Source organism: Molothrus aeneus, chromosome 8, assembly GCF_037042795.1.
Source record: "Molothrus aeneus isolate 106 chromosome 8, BPBGC_Maene_1.0, whole genome shotgun sequence".
NCBI classification, from domain to species: Eukaryota; Metazoa; Chordata; class Aves; order Passeriformes; family Icteridae; genus Molothrus; species Molothrus aeneus.
This window is the reverse complement of record NC_089653.1, coordinates 6,955,270-6,976,687: the sequence shown is the minus strand read 5'-3', so window position 1 is coordinate 6,976,687 and position 21,418 is coordinate 6,955,270. Positions and strand designations below refer to the sequence as shown.

At 41.3% G+C, this 21,418-nt stretch overlaps 1 protein-coding gene across 1 annotated transcript; it reads right to left on the bottom strand.

Moving 5' to 3' along the window:
* Nucleotides 1–287: 287 nt before the first annotated feature.
* Nucleotides 288–13,399, bottom strand: TMEM26 (transmembrane protein 26). The gene is made up of 6 exons (XM_066555065.1): nt 13,209–13,399; nt 10,032–10,110; nt 4,737–4,850; nt 3,988–4,208; nt 2,934–3,010; nt 288–715 (listed from the first exon to the last, which is right to left on the bottom strand). Exons 1-6 carry the CDS (start codon nt 13,397–13,399, stop codon nt 300–302), a joined length of 1,098 nt encoding a protein of 365 aa, XP_066411162.1. The 3' UTR covers nt 288–299.
* Nucleotides 13,400–21,418: the final 8,019 nt, after the last annotated feature.

Below are 21,418 nucleotides of genomic sequence, written 5' to 3'. Positions count from 1 at the left end.
ACCAATCAACCAGTCTTGTTAGTGCTCCCAACCTTTCTTGTTACTACAAACTATGGCTACAAAATCCCTGTGAGTAATATAATATGGAACTAGTCAAAACCCACCATACAAATGGATTTTACAAATGTCCCATTGCTAAGAATTTGCTTGAGAAAAGTTCCCCTACAATTTAGAAGAAATGAATGTTCTCTTGATGCAAAAGATGACTTAGGCGCTCAAGATCTATTTGATCACAGAAACTGACAAAGCCCTTCTGAAGAAGCTGTGGGAAATGCAACCTCTTACAAGTCAGTAACTGCTCAGTGATCTTCTGAAGGAGCTTGGGATTCCTCTTTTGGAGGAACAGCAACAAACTCTTTCATTTCATTCTCTTGGCGACCAGTAGCATGAGCACGAGCTTCATAAGGCTCACATGGGCAGCAACAGACTTCTCCTTTCCTGCTCTTCTGCAGAACGGTGGTACGGAAGTCTAAGGTTATCACTGCCAGCCGGTACAGCTGCAGAGTCACAACTAAGATATTCTTAGCTGTAAAAAACACCAGCATCTGATTGAATATTCTGAAGTGGCCCATGAGAATTGAACGCACAATGAAGAAGGGGCCATCCTGTATGAAAAGGCTGACGCCAATGTTCCAGAGTTCTGCACTGTACCTGCACAGCAGCAGGCTGGGGATCCGCCTGGCCGACGTGCTTGGTTTGCAGCCAATATGCTGTACTGCAAGGAAAACAGTCACGTTAAAACAATTTTGTGTATTGGCCTAAAGGGCACTCACAATACAGAGTACTCTGGATTATAAATGCATTCACCTGTAAACTGTGCAACCTATAGCATATCCAGTTTCTGGGATGTTTTTCAGCAAAAGACACTGAACTCACCTGAGGCACTTATGTGGTCTGACAAACAGGATTAAACACTTCCCCTTTTGTATGCCTCAAACATACCATTATTTATACACTTCTACAACAAAAAGCAGAAATAGATCACCTAGTGATTCTTTACAACTTCCCCAGATCTTTTATTTGGTAAATCAACATGCCAGACCAGTATGCATCCTTAAGAAAAAAACTGTGCTGAAAAGGAATAGCCAGTGCTGTAGCACTTTACTTTCTTCCACGCTAAGACAGTGCTTTAAAAATATTCACTAGATAACCATTGCCTTTTTCATGTGTCATAGTAAGAATAAGGCCTGTCAGTGCTAGGCAATATTGAGCACTATGTGGTTTCTGTCTGCCCTGTAAGACTTGAGGCACAGATTCTTATTCTTAGCCTTGTGGACACCAATGTCATACAATGCTGGAACTTGCATGCATGGGTTCCCCTTGGCAGTAGAGGTGGTGGTGGGCTCAAATGCCCCCTATGGTGTAGTGTCCAGAGAAGGAGCATCAGAAGGGTTTGTGGGGGGAAATTTGGCTGTATCTCACAGAAATACACAAAGCTTAATTAACCTGTCTCTTCGACAGGGAGATTTCATCGGTTTAAAAAACATCACACTTGTGATGCAGTAACAAGTGCCAAACATTGCAGCTTGCCAAAAGAATGCTATTGTTTGAGTCAATGCTGGGGTGGGGGGAGAAAGAGATGAGACTCAAATGGAAAATGAGTTGTAAAATATAGAAATTTGCTGAATCCATTAGGCCAAACTTCAGCAGCAGGTAATTTTTTAATGTGCTTCTGTGCCATTGCTGTTTAATAGTCCTAACTGTAGTCTAATAATAACTGCCTAAAAATGTTTTACCTCATGTTTGATGTGTGAATAAACATTCTGATGCTTGAACAAAAAGTACTATCTGTGCAACTGTATAGAACTACCTAAAATGAACTGTACCCATAGTAATTTCAGGGAAATAGGTGTTCAGTAATTTAATTTTTAACTGGTAGATGTAATTAAATAAATGGAAAAGCAACAGCTAGAGGAAAAAAAAATAAACAGATTGTTTAAGTGCTATTTGAATTTATTTGTGTGGTGGTGATGTATATAGGATGTTTTTTATTTGGTTGGTTGAGGTTTTTTAAACCTGACTGCTGTGCATCTTTAATAGAATATATTTTAGCAGTAGCAGGAATTTTAGCTATGATAAAGCTGAAATGTGATTGCATCTGATTTTTTAGGAGGTGAGCTGCTGAGCTGAAATGCTGAAATATTTTCATAACTTCCCTGTTGGAAACAAAGCCTAGCAGCATCCATGTAGAAAAGACTAATGAACAAAATAATCTTTCAGGAATTTTAAATTTATTGTTCTAGTCAGTGTGTTAGCCTAGAAATCTATTTTGTATAGATGGTACTGAGGATAATGCATTTTTGGACTGCTATAGTTGTTGCAAACTTGTTGTGATTGGAGGCCAAAATGGTTGGAACAGATGATGCTCCAGACAACTTTCATTGTTCTTTTTGGACAGGGAGAAGCCTTTTCTGCCCAGGAACAAACACAGCCCTGAGCTGGCTGAATAGCTGGCCCTTTTAGATGAAGATAACATCATACAGTCTCAACATAATATGGTCCTTTAGGTCTCTAGCGAATAGGTAATTTCTCCTGTGCTTTTGGCTGTGCTATTCTGTGGTTCACAAGTGCCTGCCTCTCTGTAGGGTCTAGGACCTATCCAGATTTGAGGCATAATAGACCAGCTCTAACATGAGAGCTCACATAGTGAAGTTTAAGGCAGTAACAGGCAACTGGAACAACACAATAGTGCAATCATTTCTTCCTTTTCCTGAAAGTAGACAGCTCAATGAGAGAGATCAGAGGTTAGCCAGAAACAAGTATTTCCTCAAAAGAAACCACAATGAGCTTTCTTCAAAAGCTGTTGTATATGAATTCCTCTCCACCAGAAGTCCTTAGTACAGCCTGTATGTAGTGTGTGCACAACCACAAGATGTACCAACGAAAACTTAAGGGCATTTTTTCTCTTTTCTTGTTTGTGTGCAAGTACTAACCTGCAAGATCAAGTGGAAACTGTAACATACTCCAGGTCCATACAGCAAGAATTGCATTTATGAGAGCGTAATTCTTCCTATGGGAGGGGGAAAAGTGGTAACAATGAAGATGCAGTTTCCTTATGAGATCACAAAAAAGCTTCCTGTAGTGTTTTTAATCATTTAAAGGGTAGCTGAGTGAAACAGTGATTGGTTTATTTATGTGCTTTTACAATGCAACACTAAGGAAAACAGAAGCACCTTTTTGTATGGTATTTTTGCTGTTAAGGCTTACATGTTCCAGCTGTGTAATTACACTAAATATCTGAAGCTAATGTTACAATAATAAGCATATGAGGATAGACTCTGTGGCTCAGAGGGGATATCTTTACCCTTGTAGTGATTACACATTCCTTGCAAGCCTGAAGCTTCTTTGCCAAGTGGGAAGGACTCTTTTTCTGCTCTAAAAGCCTTGCTGTGATATTTACAAAAAAATAAAATAGTATTTGTTAGAGAGGATGAACCTTTTCTGTGACTCTTTCCTTATGATGGATGTTCACAGCTCATCTCTCAGCAGTGTGAGGGGGAGGTGAGCTTACTTTCTCTGGGAGAGATCAGTGTTGAAAATTCACACCAGACTGTGCCATTCCCTTTCTTCTTATCTTTGAACACTTTGTCACTCTACCATGAAGTACACATGAGATAACCAAAGAAGCAACTTGGATAATGAATCACTTAAGCCAGCTCTAGTTGCTTCCTTGCCCATCTGAAACAATTCATTAACCTGAAGGAGGCTTATTGCGTATCCAGTGCTTCAGGTTCTGTAGCTGTAAGAGCTCCTGGCAGTCAGGCTGCTCATTTGGCTCCCTGAACCCTTTCATTGTGATGATGTGACATGCTTCTCTGCTGGCAACACATGAGTAGTCCCCAACAAAGCTCACAGGACTTTCACAGGGGGAAAGGCAAGAGCAGGCACACAGAGGCCTTGAATGCAGCCTTCTGCTTTCTATGGGAAACAGTTTTACCAGTCTGAACACTGCACATTACACAAATATCATCAGCAAAACATCCTTACCGAACATCCTCAATGTCCAAGGTCTCACTAGCAAATTCAAGTATATCTGCTGCTGTTCCTACAAACATGAGAAGCAGCTGAGACAATTGATCCCGGGTGATTTCAACTCCAATGGGGAGAAGCCATCTCCCAACTACTAGTAGCAGTAGAAAAGTCTGGTGGAGGGCCAGGGTCCATACAGTCTCACAGATTGTGGAGAGCTGATTGACAAAGACTTTAGCCTGTTTAAAAGACAACAATAATGTACTGTAACTTCAGGAGACTGATGTTAGACATACTGTCAGAGACTGTATTTGTCTTTGAGCCTGCTTTTGTTCTCTTTCACATTGTATGAGAACAATTTCCATCTCGCAGGCCTGGTTTATAAAGGCACTCTAATACAAACTTTGGATAATGAATATCAAATCTTTCTCTGTGTACTACTCCTCCTATCCTCATTTTTCAATTGAGCGTTGTGCTTTGCAGACTTGTTACCCAGGCACTTTCTAAATCCAGTTACTGAGATTTGCAAGAGAATGGTAGGGCCGCCTCTTCTTTACACAGAGACTGGTTTTAGCAACAATAGTTAGTATGCAGCATGCTGTATTTTCAAAATGTGTTTTTCTAAATTACAAATATAGATAATATACATGCTCTGGGTTTTTACCTTTTTTTGTTTGGTTTTTTGTTTTGTTATTTTGTTTTACTCACAAGGTGCTTATCTCTAATTGTCATAAGATCTCTACCAGAAACAGGAAAAGGTGCCCTACCGTCTGAATGATGTGGTGATCTGTTCCCTCACTTCCATGACTGCTCTCTCTGGATTGATTGAAGTCTTGATTGCTGACATTGACCTGAACAGCCCCAGGCTCATTGCCACAGTACTGTTGTGAACAAAAACATGACACATGTGTAAACATCCCACCCAGGAGCAGATGTGCTCTATGGCTGTATCCTGTTTTGCTGAACTGCAGAGGGTATCTGATGTTTGCAAAGGTCCTCACTCTTAATGCAATTAAGAGTGAGGACCTTTGCAAACATCAGATCTTCTTCAGAAGGGAGGAATTCCTCTCATGAGGACAAGAGTGATATGTTGGTATGTTCCTAAGAAAATACAGGGTTGTACTGCAGAAGAGAATGCAAATTCAAAGGCCAATGGAGTGGCCTTCAACAAAAACTTGTTCTCAAAATATCTGCTTCTGTTTTCTACTATCCAGAAAAAGTTCTCTGAAAATGTCACTTTCATTTTTCTGTATGACTTCCCTCAAGGCTGAAAATGAGGTAGGATATTTGGGTTGCATCCTCCACCTCTCCTGCCCCTGGTGTGCCTTATTTTGTATGGAAATTCATAGGGTGAGAGGTGAAATAAAGGAGTATTTAAAAGAACTAGACCTGTATTGTTGCCTATCCCTTTGAAATAGAATAAAGGCTATTTTTACTTCCTGCAAGTACATGATGATCTGGGAAATTGAGTGTTGGCTGAAACATACTATTACTCCAACTACAGTAATCCAGTGGTGGGACTATGTTCTCTCTGCAGCACTGTCCTGCCTTTCTACCTTCACACCCAAAGTTGGCCCAGGAGCAGCTGGGCGGCACGGCTCCAAAATCTGTCTTCATAACAATCCATAACATCTCTCTCCATTGTAATAAAAAGAGGATAATTAGAAAATCAAACCATGCTGTTACTAAAGACTTTTATCCTGTCCTATTTTTGCCAGAGAATTGCAGATGATTTGCATTTCTCCATTGGGCCCCCCACCATTTTATTGCATGGGGATTGATTTTCTGTAACAATTGGAATGTGTTTGAGAGCATACTGAGTAGTTGTGTTCAGCATAAAGCCTGCCAATATCAGAGCAATGTTTTTCAGGAAATTTCAGATTCTACTTTGATACTTTGCTTGGTCTCTGATGTTGTTCAGTAGCTGGGTAAATGCTGCCTCTTGTCTGACCTTATGGCAGATAAATTTCCTGTGCCTGGAAAAAACTGGAAAAAATGTCAGTGCTTGTTGCTTTTAGAGTTGGCGGTAAAGAGTCTTAAGCTGAATGCTTGTTTTATTTGAACAGTGGGTGTGAGAGTCTTGAAAGATTGACACACAGATGTGGGGAAGATGATGTTTCCATTTAGTCTAAAGTTCTGGGCATGGAAACAGTGAGATGGAGGGGCTGGTACTCTCTGCCTGGCTACAGCCTTGTAGGGCTAATCTCCCTGGGTTTGGCCTTCAACTAGAGGAGAGAGAGGGAATGGCTTGTTCAGAGGATACTTTGGAAATGTAACTTAATTGGTGCTCTGGAGAGGCATCTGTATCTGCTGCCTACAGAAAAACCCTTAAGTCTAGGGAGACCCATCCCAAGGTCAAAGTCAGGCTGAAATACTTCCACTGGCTGTGTGACACACCTGAGGTGACCACAACTTAAAAATACTGCATAACTGTCCTAACCACCCCAGAATACTAAGTGAAGATCAACAAGTAGCCTGGGTAGAGCAAAGGGATGACTAACCTGTGCAGGAGGAGGAAGGCTGACTCTGGCAGCCTTTGATTTGTCATTAAGTCTGCATTTAAGCTCACCCCTCTGGCCCCTTGCCTGCTCTGGCATGGTAATAGGAAAGCAGCCATGAACCTGCACAGAACTTCACATCCAAGGCTGAGGAGCTGCAGGACTCAGCAGCTTGACCACTAGAAGGAGGCAGAAGAAACCATGCCATGGCTTGCAGGGGAGCTCTTTTTCTCTTGTTCTAGTGGCACAAAGGTGCAGGAAGTACCTCTAAGAAAATTAATTCACATTATTGCTGTCTTTGGTAGGTGTCTTTCCTTGTATGTCATTTTTGTGAGTACTTTCAGCTGAGAGGTGGGTTACTATTTCAGAGCAAGACTTAGTGATCTTGGACTGATTGGCAAGCTCAGAGCCAGTCCACAGCTCTTCTCAGTTGCTTCTAGGAAGGAAATGGAAATCTCCTGGTTTTGTTTTTTTTAAAGTAGGCTTCTGGTTTTTTTCATTTAAGTATGTTCATATCTTGTTTGGGTTTGCTCTTCTCTGAATATTTAATAAGTGGTGATTGTGAAATGATCTTTGAAAATCTGGAGAAGAGCCTTTATTTACATCATGTATATGCATGTAAATAGGACTGTTGGTGCCAGGCATATTTACTTATTGAGTTATGGATGTGCAGTGACTAAATGGGAATGTGACAAGAAGCAAGTGAATACTGTTTTACTGTTTCATGGGCATTTAATAAGCATGATTTGCCTTTTTATTATTAGACCCCAGTAAGTCCTAAATGTTGACTTTTTACCAAGCAAAATAAAAATGTTTTTGTTTTCAGGTTTTTTCTATGCAAAGATAAAAGGAAGAGGCTGTACACATTTTGTATCAACTCTGACTTTGTTTACTTTCTTTCGTTTCTTCTGAGATGAAACTTACTGATTCATAAGCCATCTAATCAAAATGGAAATGCTGTTGCATGACATGGTGATGTCCCAGAGCATGGCCTGCAGAGAAACTGACTGCCAGTGCATGGGGGACACCTAAAACACCAATCTAATTCAGCCAATTTCTATTTGCACCTTTTTCACAATCTATTATTTTCATATAAAACTGAGGTTAGGTAAAACTTTTCATAATGGAGCCAGCATTGGGGTGTAAAATTGACACTTGAATATTAGGGTGGAGTACCCTCAACCTATTAATGTGCACAGAGGCTGTCAATCTGAGGACATTTTGAAAGAGTCCAGCCCTTTCCTGGAGCAGGCCCTCTGCCAAGCAACAGGTACCTGGCTTGCTGTCTGTGCTTTGCTGCAAACAGTGTGGCTGTCACTATGGAAACACATGTGATGTCAGAAATTCAAAGCACTCCTGACTGCTTCATTTTGCTCATACAGCGAAGCTGAAATGTAAAACATGAAAAAAGATCATCGAAGTTGTTTTCCAAATTGATGAATATAAAGGGTATGGGAAGGAAGGAATGGTGAAAGATATAAGATCACTTTGAGGAGCTCATTATGGTATAGTTTTAGCTGGTAAGAGAATCCCACCTCAGAATGAGGCTGAGGGAATGGACAGTGATATTCAATACATCCCCAAAGTGTTCAAGCTAAGGTGGTTAAAAATAATTACAAGGTTTACCCAGTGTCTGTCTTATTCCTGACTGGAAGCCTGCATCAGCTAGAGCCCTGGTAGTTGGGTAAGCCCTGCAAAAGATGCTCAGTTACTGCTTTCTGTGGCAGTGGCACACCAGGAATTTGCAAAGGTAACAGAGCCCTGAGATCCTGAATATTATTATGGAAGAATGTTTGGGTTTTTTAATGGATTAAATGGTTTCAATTTCCTTGAGAGCAGACAGCAATTTTTTTCACTCTGTACAGTTCAATTGACTTTATCATCTTTCCTAAACATATATTTCATCCCCAAATACATTACCACAAAGCAGTAGTTTCTATGCAGTCAGTATTTCACCTTTGATATATGAATGGCATTATATGTCCAGTTCTGCAGTACACAGAGGCAGAATTGCCTCTGTCTTCAGGAAGAGAGACTGCCTATTAGCACCTGCTTTAAATAACAGCAGTGACACGAGCAGCTGATGCTTCCTGGTAAAGATTCAACACAAGATCAAAGTTCTACTGCCTTAAAGACCACACACTGTTTTCATAGTGTACATATTAAAAGTGTGGATCTAGTGACCACATAATTACCCATTCTGTTTGCATTTAAATAATGAAATCCCAGGAATACATCAGTATGGAGAGTAGTGCTAGTCTGAGTTCTGTGTTTGAGATTAATTGTTAGGAAAGCTGCTCCCCTTCTGGAGCTATTGTTTTTGAATCTGTTAGATTGTGTGTTTCCAGAACTCTCTATCCTATCTCTCCAGGTAGAAACTAAGCTGTTAACTTGATATACTCCCTCTTTAATTCACCATAGCAGTATATCAATAAGAACAAAGTATGCCATGTTCTAACATCATTTTGGGAAATAAACTGCTGCCTTTGACTACAGAATTAGCCTGTTTCTTGGACCAGATTTAACTATGACAAATGTTCTCAATATCCACATTACCTGTCTATGACTGTTTAAGGAGATTTGGGAAAACAAGAAGACAATAAATTCCTGCTGCTGTATTTAGAAAAAGCCTGAGGCATTTTTAGTGTAAACACAATTTTGAATATTTGATTATGCTTCTGTGGACTCTAACAATGTTTCAAAGGAGAAAATGAGGCACTAGGTCTTCTTAGTCTAATTTATGTATTTTCTTCTGTTACTTTTTGTTCTTGTTCCAATCAGAACCTTTACTGCTATGGATGTAGGACACTGCATATGTGCAAATATGGGCACTGACAAAATTTCCTTTTCACTGCATGGAAGTGCTATAGGGACTTGAAACTAACCTGCATGAGCTTGACTCAGGGAGACCTGTTGGATCAAGTGGCTCTGTTCTGGCCCTAACTGACCCCAGAACACTTGCCCTTAAAAATTTTACCATGTGCTTTAGTCCTGAATTGGAATCCAGCTCCCCCCCTCCTAGATTATTATGTGGCACAAAGAAAGGAAGGATATAAACCTTTTCAGACATATTTCCAGCTGTGGTAACAATCTGTGTGTTCTCCTATGTTGCAGCAAACATGAGGTAACCCGAGTTTAAGACCCCTTTCACTGATACCTGTCTCAATTTTAACTTGCTTGAAGTTGTGGCATTTGCTTTTAAACACTGTGAAACTCACTTTATTTTGCAAAGGCCTCTAAAGCAACGTAGTTCTTTTACCCTACTGAGCAAGATTCATGCTGGTAACCTGGGGGTGAAAGGCTGTGTTTTTCAAACTTGTAGTCCTCAGTTCCTCAGATAAATACAAATAAATGGTCTCATTTTTAGCTAGGAAAGAGGCTCATTATCTGATAATTAGGAAGTGCACAATAGTCATAATATAGCTGTAGCTAGACTGGGACACCCACCAATATGAAAGAGAGAACTGGAACAAGACTTAGCAGACTTCTGTCTGCATGCTTGAAGCCAACCCATCAAATAATGCATCCATTTCAAACAAGTCTATCTTGTCTCATATTAAATACCTGAGTCCCATGATGAATTTCTAGTAGCCATAGTGATGGTACTATGCAAATCAGATATAAAAATATTGCTGGTGAAAACCTGTGAAGGAAAAGAAAAGATATCTTGGTATTATGATACATCATAAATACTTTCCAATGCAGATAATGTTTGGATATGTGGTATCTTGTGCCTTTACTATATGGGATATTAAGAAATAGGGTAATTGTCAATAAGAATTGCTATTCTTGCTGGATTGCTTGTGCTGTGTGAGTATTATAAATAATAGGTTTATCTGTACATCCATTTAAGGTCATATATGGAAATTTATTAAAAATTTCTTTTTTAAGAACTGACCAAAGGCACTTTGCTGTTGGTATTTCTATCACAGCATTTTCTGTATTTAAAAAGCTTGTAGCTAACATGCTCTTTCTGATTTCATGAAGAGTGAATTAATACATTGAGTCACTTCACTGAGTGATGCTGAGATAAAGGTTACTCACAATCCTGTGCATTGACACAGGAAAGGTAGAAATAGCATCAGTTTGCCTAAAACAAGCACTGCTTCAGTAGATCTTTTAGTTGCAGGCTGTGCATTTAAAATGGGTTTATGGAAATGGATCTTGGCCTTGTTTCCCCACTTGTGCTAGCAGTGGTAGAATTCTCTAGTTCTTTTCTCTTTGCTAGTCTTCTATATAACTGTGATGGGTTGGTGCTGGCCAAATGCCAGCGCACCCACAAAAATCATTTATTCAACTAAAACCAGCACAATAACGGATGTTGATGAAGCTTTGTTATCTTCAGCTTCTTTAGCTGGGTTTATTCAGAAGTAATGGAGAGATTTCATGACTCCTACAAGTAGTGATGCTTGTGAGAGTGAGTTGCTGCTGTTTTCTTGTTAAACACATGACATTTGATTGAGGTGGGTTTTTTTGGTAATTCTGTACTTCTGCATACAGTAGGAATGAGGTGCAATGCCACAAATTTTGTATCTAGCTCTGCATGCTACAGTATGGACTGGGCATTGATGCAATGCCCTGAGGCTTGGCAGTGGGGTCCAGCTCGGGACATTTGCTTGCTTCCTTCTATTCTGTCACTGGCACATTCTGCAATGAATTTAAACTGCTTATAAGTATGCAACTGCAGCAACATTTTGGCCAAATGTCGTTGCATTTACTGTTTGTCTCTATGTTGAACGTACCTTTATTTTGGTAATCATGACTTTTCCAGTGAAGATTAAGTACTGAGGAAAACAAAATATCCTGGTGCTTAGGGAAATTACTGGGTTGCTGAGCTGCTCTGGAATGTTTCAAACTATCCCTTCTAAGATAGTTTGGGTTTTAATTGTGTTTTTTTGTTTTTCAGGTTGAGGGGGTGTTGTTTGTTTTGACAGTGAGTTTTGTTGTTGTTGTTAGCTTTTTTTTCCCCTAAAAAAAAAAAAGGCTAGTGATTGTGTGGGTTTTTAGCCTGGTTATTTTGGGAGAGAACACACCTCTCATTTGAATGGAAGAACTAACATTTTACAGTATTTCCTGTAGGACTTCAGCACACAAAAAATCCATCCAGCTGGCAGGTAGCAATACTGAGCTAATGATACCACATCAGGCCAAGAGACTTCAGGGGCTTTAACCCTGCCTTTCTTTCAGAAGGAGCAATCTAGAGGAAGTATTACATGGCCAGGCTCACAAGAAGACTTTTTCTCCACATGTGCCATTAAATGTTTTATGCTGGTGTAATCAGTAACAGTCCTCTGTCAATAATGAACAGAGAATATGAGGGTGTTGGAGGCAGGAGTCCTGCTGCATAGTCTGCCCCTTGCCTGGATTGGTGATTGTCTGTGGAATTGTTTCTACAAATGCTGATGATGTTTGTTCTGTGACTGTTTTCCACTGGAGCAGAAAATTACCCTGATGGAAATAGATGCTGACCATTTGTCTACAGGTCTCACCTATATATGTACTTTTATTTTGCTGCTTGAAGTGTTGGACCACATCCATTTTCAAAATTTTCTTATAGATAAATTTAGCCCACTCTTCTACGTATGCATCTAACATGGATGTGCTTTTGGTTCCTATTTTTGTTTGGATTTTTTAAAAGCTCCATTGCAAGTGTTGCTTCATGAAGATTCTGCTGCTGCCTCCTCTCCCAAAATAATTGGTGCTGTTCAATCTGCCTGTCTCATAACTGCATTTGAGGCTCTGGTGTTGTTCAATTTTCCAGTGTCCCAGACTTTATCACCGCTTTTATTGCATTTAAATTTAGAGCATGGAACTCTTGCGTGAATTGTCACACAACACTCCTTCTGTTATAATGACTTTCACAGGTTGCAATGGGCAGGATTTTAAGAACATGGAAATACTCCAGGGCTCTCTAGTACTGGATATGTCTGAAGGCCTGCCTGCAGTTTGAGTTTTTAACAATAAAAGGTCCTAGTGAAATCTTGAGAATTAGTTACGTGACCGCCTCCTTTTCACAGAGCATTTTGTTTTGGCTGCCTGAGCGCTGATGAGCTGTAGATGACAGCAGTAATTCTTTAGATGCATGTAAAACCCCATGTGCTTGGCCAAGCTCTGCTATGACTAACTTTTTTGTTCATTTCTCGGGCAGCCTTTCACGCATGAAAGTTCTTCTCTGGAATAGCCTCTCACATCCAAATAGTTAAGCCACTCTTGCTGTATCAAAAGAGTTGCTACTCATCTTTTATTTTTTTACAAAGTTTAGGTTCATGCAGTAGCGTGGTGTTAGCACTGTTGCACGGAGGAGAGCAGGGGCATACAGTCCTAGGGCAGGAGGTGCAATGCAGGGCACGGCAGGATGGGTGTAAATGCAGGGCATTTGCAGGGTCCCTCCGCACCCTGTGCCCCTGCCGGGCTCAGGAGGTGCGCCGGTGCCCCCAGCCCGCTGCAGCCCCACAGCATCCACCTCCTGACTCTAGCAAGAGACACACACAGCCGCACAGAGTGCCTCCCGCGTAGTCTGCTGTACCATTGCCCCTCCTGCAAGCCCTCTGTCTGGCAGTGGACTAGCCAAACTCTACCAGCTTTCCACCCCTGGCTGCTGGGAGCAGCCGGAGAGCAAACGCGATCCCTGAGCGCCTGGCAGCGCCGGGACAGGGCAGCCCCTGCTCTCGGGGGGCAGCTTCGCATCTGCAGCAAGGAACATGCAAAGAAGCAAGAGGGGCTCCGGCGGAATATGCTCACCATTTGTAGCCTCTGCCTTGCTTAAACTTGAGGGTGAGCCCTGTCTCCAGGCACAGGAGAAGATTGAGCAGTGCCAGCAGCCAGTACTTGGGCTCCTTCTTCACGGCGGTCACTCTCCAAACCCCGATGAGCGAGTGCAGCACGAAGAGCAGGCGAGTGACCAGGGCATTGAGCAGCACCATCAGCTCCATGCCGCAGCCCGCCCTCCCTTCCCCGCACCGCGGGGCCCCGCCGCTTTTAGGAGCCCTGGCGAGTTACCTTGGCAGGCAGCGGGGAGCCTGCGCCTCGCCGGCACACAGATCGCTTCTCCTCCTCCATCTCCACAAAGGGGCCCATTATAACAAAAAAGAAACAGCATCGCCCCTCCCCCAGACTTCCTGAAAACTTTTTGAAGGAAAAAAAAAAAAAAAAAAAAAAAAGACACGCTTCCATGCTGCAGTGGTTTGCAGGCTCGGAACAGCCCTGGCCGGCCCAAGGCAGGGGTGGGGACCGTTGTTTCTGTCTCCTCTATCATCGCTCAAGGACCAAGCACGGCGAGGTTTCCCCTCTCGCCCAGTTACCATCGCTGTGCAGCCCCACTTGCTGCTCTCGCCTCGTGCATCTCCAGCAAAGACACAATGAAAGGCACTTTGCTGAAAGCTCCACTGCATTTCTGAGAGTGCAAACCAAACCCCTCTTTCTGCTCTCCCTGAAAGAGAATTCATGTTTGGGAGCTTTTAAAATCGTTGAATATTGCAATAGAGAAAGCAGAACTTGTATGCTTAGTTCACTGGAATCCCTTGTGCAGCAGAAGTCAGAATCTGAAATCTAGTCAAACCACTCTATTGTATGATCTACGCCCTGCTTCAGGACTAAGAAGCAGGCCAGGTGCAGAACTCCAGAAACAGGGATGAAATCTGGGCTAACACTAATTTTACTGAATTGGTCAACAGAGGCATATACAAAAAATGCACTAAAGTTTGACTGTTAGGTCAGTTACCTCTAGACAGACTTTTTGTATCCCGTGGGATACAAAGTGTATGAAGTACAGAATTTGTTTTAAAATTTCCTTAGTGTTTCTCATAGAGATTATAAATTGTATCAGAATTTACACTTTTCTCTACCAAAGAGAAATATCTTCTTGATCGAAATTGCCACTGTGTTGTTCCAGTTTTGTGTTAATTTACTGCCAAAGCCCTTAAATTGAGATAGCCAACTGTAAAATGCAAGTGAAGAATCAAGTCCATGTTATACTGTGGTGTTGCAGAGTTCCTAATTTCCTAAATTAATTTTAAACAATCCTCTTCTATTCAAACACAAGATGATATTCTTCTCAGAGTTTTGACCTTTCTAAGAAGGTATTTTTCCTCAATTGCTAAGATCCAAATTTTCTTTACTGCAAAGCCAAGCGTCTTCCTTTATGAAGTGCTGGTGCTGGCCAGCTGATATCCTTGGGGGTGGGGGATAAGGGAAGACTACTTTACTTGAACCCTGCCCAGAAAAAAAAAGGAAAACAAAAGTCCATTCCACAGCAGAGATGGCTCGCTTGGGAAATGCCTGAATAAATAAATGGACTGTGTGGCATGCCTTTTTGAAAGAACAAATTCAAGCTCCTCACGCTCAGAGGAAAATGAATTTAAGTCAAGGACCTACTATAGATAATCTCTGCCAGTAGTCACTGCCATATCGTGCCTTGGGTGCTGCTGGTTCACAGCCCTTCCGCTGGCGTTAAGGTCAAATGTAGTTAAAGAGGAAACTTGGAGCAGACAGATTGAAGAGATTGTTTAAACAAGATATTCCTTTGTGGGAGTGCTTAATGTCAAATGACTTGGAGAGCTGGTATGTCCTATTGTTCATGGAGGTCCTTCCAGGGCAGACAGATGTCAGAAAACTTGGAAAGATGATCAGTGCAACATTCTCATGATACTGTGCTCAGGAAGGATGCAGAGAGCTTTGCTGAGAGCTAAGTAATTCTGCATATTGAAGACATGTGGGAGCTGAACTGTTTAACAAGGTAATTTCATCAATGAACAGCCCAAACTTCAATCAGTGAAAGTCCCAAACTTAAGCAGGAAGAAGATACAATATTGACTCTGCCTACTCAGTGGTGGACCATGATGGCAGCACAACAGCCTGAGTAGAGGGGGAAGTACTCATGGACAGCTTCATTTCTTTGGCCTAGAAGAGGCAAATATTGCATCCAGACTTGACAGAGTACATTTTTAGATGTTTCAGGGGCTGTTTTGTGGAGCAGCTGGTTCAAGAACCCATGAAGTCAGTGCTTGACTTGAATCCTGAGTGGTTTATGGGATATGATGTAGGGAGTAATAGCTGAAGACGTCCTCTGAAAGGGGGATCTTAATGTGCTTAGATTTGGCATCCTTGCAGGAGTAAGGCAAGCCAGAGCTCTCTACCATTGCTCTGCTCAGCTTCAAAAAGGAAAACTAGACACAGATCAGCAGGCATGTTGAAAATAAGACAGATGGAACACCTAACTCTTTGCAGGGAGTGTGGATATTACTTCTGTAAATCACATGGGAAGTGCAGAGATAATAACTGTGCATCAAGGGAAACTTGAGAAAGAGTGAGAAGAAGCCAGCATTTGCAGGGTAAGTGAGATTGCAGGAGCAAGAAGGCATCCTTCAAAAAGTTGAAATGCTGTCCAGCTGAAGAAAACTTAAAAAATTATGAACTCTAGCATGGACAAACATGATAAGGCTGGCTGAAGGAGTGTGAGGGACAATTAGCAATAAAACATGGTAATTAAAATGTCTGTTATCTGTTCAAACATATTGTGACTAGGAAATCTTCCAGGGAGTTGTTTGGTCAGTGGACAGCCAGGTGGCACAGAACCCCTCAGGGGTGCTATTGCTGGGGGGAGTGGGGTCGCAGCATGAGTACAGATGTACACTGTAGTGTGGGAAAGAACTGGCTCCTGCACAGAACCTTATAGAAGGGGTTTTTTTAGGATTTTTTTTCCCTCTATGGCTCTGTATGTGCTAGTGTTCTGTCATTTAAATTCTTTCATGGTTTCTACTGCATATGCATAGTTCCATCTGCATCTTAGACTTGTCTGGCTAGTTGATCATGGGCTAGAGAATTCTTGAGGGAGAAACTTTGTTTACCTTGGATTTGTACTCTTTCCCTGAGGATGGAGTTAGGTCTAAGGCTGGATGCAGACACTGGAATTAGAAGGACCTTTGCTCTGACCTGAAATGGCTGCATTAGTAGAGACTTTCTGACATCTGAAGAAATTGATCCAGAGTGGGTTGTAGTGTTGGTTGGATCCAAGATGAAAGCAAGACTTGTGTCTGTCTGTACAGAGTGCTCTACTAATGATATATCCTTTTCCCTACCTTTTTTCCTTCTTTCTGTCTCTTTTTTTTTCTGGAAACTCTGTTCTGTGTCTGGGAACGCTTGAGAGTTAATGTTTGCAGGAGCTGCTGTGCTCTGGCAAAGCCTGGACACAGTGGTGTGAACATGCATCACACTGTGTGGGATTTTCATCCAAGACACCTTGGCAAGATCTGCCACACATCTCTGCCACACAACAGCCAATTGCAGCATGTTTGATGCATTTGGGAAATGTTAAACCTTACTGTGCCCCCAGCACCAGTGACCTTCTTTTTGCAGGAATAGGGAATCTGGCACTTTAAACACTGTGCCACAGGATCTCTGTGCTTACATTGAATAATTCCTGCCTTTAGGCCAAGTCACTTAATTTCACTAAGCAGACTCCATAGCTGTCAGAAATGTGGAATTGCACCAGTTCCCAAAAACAAACTAGGGTTGGAGGTGGTTCTCTAGCTGAATACGAGTCAGCAGTGATGGAGGGTCACACTGGCAGGTAGATGCAGAGCTGAAACCTGCCAATGTCCGTCTTGTGTGCTTAGGAGGGCCTTAGCTGAAGTGCTGCCCTACCTTGGCTCAGTGAGGGAGGAACCAGTGGAGAAGGGTAGGAGTATTTCTATAGTAGGAAATTACTTACTTAAACAAATGATTCCATTTCAGACAGTCAAAGTGACATCCTTGTCAGGTTGAAGTGCTTATAGAATCACAAGACCCCCGTTCAAGCACCTGGAGGGACTCCAGTTTGAACTGGAGTGCAGGGCATAGGAAATCCTGTGAGGAGGAATTCCAGAACAAAAGTTCTGTGAGATTTTGTGGTAATACGCAGTGGTTTTTTTGTTCTTGTTTAGGGTGGGTTTTTTTTCTCTTTGTGGGAGCTCTGAACAAAGAGTCTCAGAATTTACTCCTTTGCTTACAGAATGGGATGTTTTAGGCAGTGAAATTTGGTGGTAATGGCTAGTTGCCTTCAGTTCAAGAGACTTTGAAGATATTCATAAAGAAATAATTATAGGGTATTAGCTGGAAGACACCAGGGATGAGAATGGGTCATAAATTCAATGTGAGTCAGCAGTGTTGTTCTGCTGTGAAGGAGGCACGCTGGGATGTATAAACAGACCTGTAACGTGCCAAATTTCAGTTATTTCTTCTGCCTTCCTTGGTGCTGGAAAAAACCTCACTAAACTACCCTAAATCTAGTATTGCTTTTTCAAGGGAGAGCTGAAAGGATAGAATGTCCAGAGATGGACAAGACTGCTGAGGAAAGAATAAGGTACCATCATTTAGTGTAGAGAAAAGAAAACTTAGGGGAGATGGAAGTCCCATGTGTTTAGGAATAGCCTATCGACCAGTCCTAAAGCAGAGAGAAGGAAGTAAAAGGCTTAAAGAGGAAAAAAAGGAAAAAAATATGCAATTAGATGTCTGGAGACATATCCTGCTAGGAAGGACAGTGAAGCACTGAAATAGATTGTGTAAGGAGATGTCCAAGTTGCAGGCTTTTAAGCACAGATTAGGGAAACATCTGTCAGGGATGACAGCAGTTTAGTTGATCACTTGGGATAGAGGGCTGACTAGATGATCTCTGGAGGTTTTTTCAAGTCTTTTACCTCCTAGGGCTCTAAGGTTTGTTTCTTTATTATCTAGTCATTGTCTTGAGTCTCTAAGGAAGTTTCTTGCTTAAATTAAATCTGTTTAGTTTTACTTGCATAGGGTTCTTAAAGAAGAGGAAATTGTTCTGCTTTCTCAATGCTTGACTGCAAACTGTGAGTAATTATGACAGCCTTATAAAGAGATCACCACAAGTGGCAATTAACATACATGTTGAAACAAATGGGAATGATTTAGTCGTAATGTGAAACAAAAAAACTTTTCCAATTCTGTCTTAAGTGAAAGCCTAACTATTGCTGATCAAATGCAAGAGGGGAAAGCCAAATCTTTCAAAATATGATATGTGATAGAAGGTACTAGCTATAGCTCAGTAAGGGTGTGAAGGAAATGGATAAAGGAGTGAAAAAACCAGAGTATAAAAAGATTAGCTCTCTAGTAAAGAGCCAATATGATTGCAGAAGCATTAAAATCCCTGCAGGAGATTTACTGAAGACTCTGCCCTGGATTAGAATTTGATATAAAATAATTTAACTGAAGTCATACAATTTCTATGCCATTTGTAGCTGAGTTAATAGCATATGTTCCTGGAGGATTACAGTCAATGATTAAGGAAATTAGGTTTTGTTTGAATTTAATTTAGTTGTATAAAGCTGCTACAATAATTTACAGCTTTGATATTTAATATTTAATAACCCACATCTTAAAAGAATCCGAGGTATAGCAATGTCATCATATATTGAAATATTATCCCCATAAGTCATTTATATTTGCTAGTTGAGAAGAATGTTCATCAACTAGATGGGCTAAAACAGAGCTACTTGATAAAAAACCAATGTAGTTTTATAGGTAGTGGTAGTGAAATTTTTCTGTATCTGTTATCCAGTAAATCATAATTCACTTAGAGAACTTCTCAATCTCAGTTTCAGTCTTCATAAGAATATAACCCTGATAGTTTTCTTTTATCTAATTTCCTAGCTTTTGGCTTTATGAACATCACAAATCCTGTCTGTTCTTTCTTATAAGCATGCTTCTGCTGCCCACTCCTTTCATTTAAAAGAAGTAAAATGCTCAGTCTCCAATTTAGCAGGGTACTCTGTTTCTGTTCAGAGAAAAGGAGGCACATAAAAACATCCTCATCTGAAAATTAAGCCCCCAGTATTTTCAGGTACCTTTCTATTTGCCCCTACATTTATAAGAGCTTACAAGGCATCATATAAGAGTTTACAAGGCATGGTCCAAGTTCCCCCCCATACTGAGGCCACCAACTGCAGAATCCAGTCTCAAAATATTCTTGTGTAAGCTTATCACACAAAGCAAACATGCACCTATGAAGCAACAAAGCAAAAGGCTTCCAATTGCCAGCCTGCTCTCTTGCATCTCTCTATGCTTCCCTTCTTGTGCTTGTAGCCCTTTCTCTCCTCCTCTATTCCCTTTCCCAGGAGGAGAGGACCCATCAAATGGTTGGCTGTTTTGGATAGCTACCACCTGTTGTGGGCCACTGCCTTCCAAGCCTCAGATCTGATAAAGGAGGGGGAGCTTAGCACAGACTTCAGCTCATTTTTAGTGCACTGTGAGTCCAAGCTTTCAGAAAGGAAGGTGGAAGCTCTGTCTGCTTGGCAAGACAGGTATGAGTGGCCGTGGGTCTGCCACAAACACCAGGCCCTGGCTGGAGTGTGAGGTGCTGTGAGCTGGCAGAGCTCCAGACATCCAAACTTCTGCAGCCCCAAAATATGGCAAAGAGGGGTGTGTTTTCCCCTCTGAATAAAGCTGGGGGAAAGCATGTCAGCAGTTAATAGCTCCCTACAGTTATACATCTTTTCTGTTGGTTTTATAGTTCAGAAGAAAAAAGCCCTCTGGAGGGACCATCTTTTTCTTGAAGAACAGAATGAAAAAAAAAGAAAAGGTTTCAGGTATTTTATTAGGATTTGTAATTCCTCCTTCAGCCTGGGTTCTATTTCTGGGAACACACAGTAGTTCTGCAGCACTGTATATTTCAAAGAAGAATAGAAGCAACCTTGTTCTGCAGGCACTGTTTCAACCATGACTGAAGTGGAAGACCTAAAGTTACAGTGAAAAACGGTAGCATTTGTCCTCAGCAAAGAGAAAAACTTTCCATTTTTGGCTCGGAATCCTTGAATTGTCTTCCAAGTAATTCTCTCCTGTTTTCCAGTGTAAGGATAATGTGATGAACTGACTGGAATAATATTGTTATTGTGTTTGGGGCACAAATAAATGGAGGCTGGGCACAGGTTCCTGGTACAGCAATTGCCAGTGAAAAGGCCAAGCTCCTCTCACAGATGGAACAGAGGTTTATGGTTGTCAAGATAAGCTGTAAGCTAAAAATTGGTGGCATTGTTTTTGTTTTTGTTTACCCTCTGCATAGTCTTAACAATTAAGTTTTTCCTCCATGGTCTGATTTACTGGAATTCCTATAAAAGTGTTTATTATGGCACCCAGCCTAAGCTAATGAGTCTGAAGTCAAGCCAATACAACCTGTGTCTCACTGCAACTTGATTTCTTGGGTGTGGTGTCTGGCTAAATACAATCATATGCCTCTGATAAACTCAAGTCATAAGTAAGAGGTATGAAAAGATGTATAAAAAAAGAAAATTCCCAAACCTGTAATATTTGGGCTGAGTACCTGGGGACCTGTATTGGGTCAGCTCTCACAAAGACAGGCTTTATCTCATCAGGAGACTCATAAAAGGACACTGGTTTCTGTTCTTATCTGTGCCTGATAAAATGTCCTTTTTTTAATTGTATTTTTTTATTTTCAATGATGTACAGGTTGTGTCTAGGCCTTTGCTGTGATCTGTGCTCAGAACAGTTGAACAATGGTACTTGGCTATGGTCCTAGCAAGCAACTTTCTTCCCTGGTGATATTGGGATCCAGTGATGATCATCTGCATGAATTTTTTATGTATACTTTTATATACCTATATAGATTTTGTCAGTCCTCTGACACATGTTCAGAATTTAATGAAGAAAATAGTCATGAATCTGTGTGCAAAACCCCATAACATTTTTACAAGCTGATTAGTTAAGCTGACTTTTTAATCTCTGTGCTGGAAGGGGCTGAAAGGCAGAACTGTACCACAAAATACCGGTTGGCAGATTGGGAAATTGCTTCACAAATGCAGCCAAGGGTAGGGGTAGCATATAAAGAAAACAACTCTCCCATCTGCAAAAAACCCTGCTAATCATATTCATCATCACTGCAGTAGGAATATGATGACATCGGTTTTTGTCTGAGAGCAAGGCTTCTATAAACCTGTCAA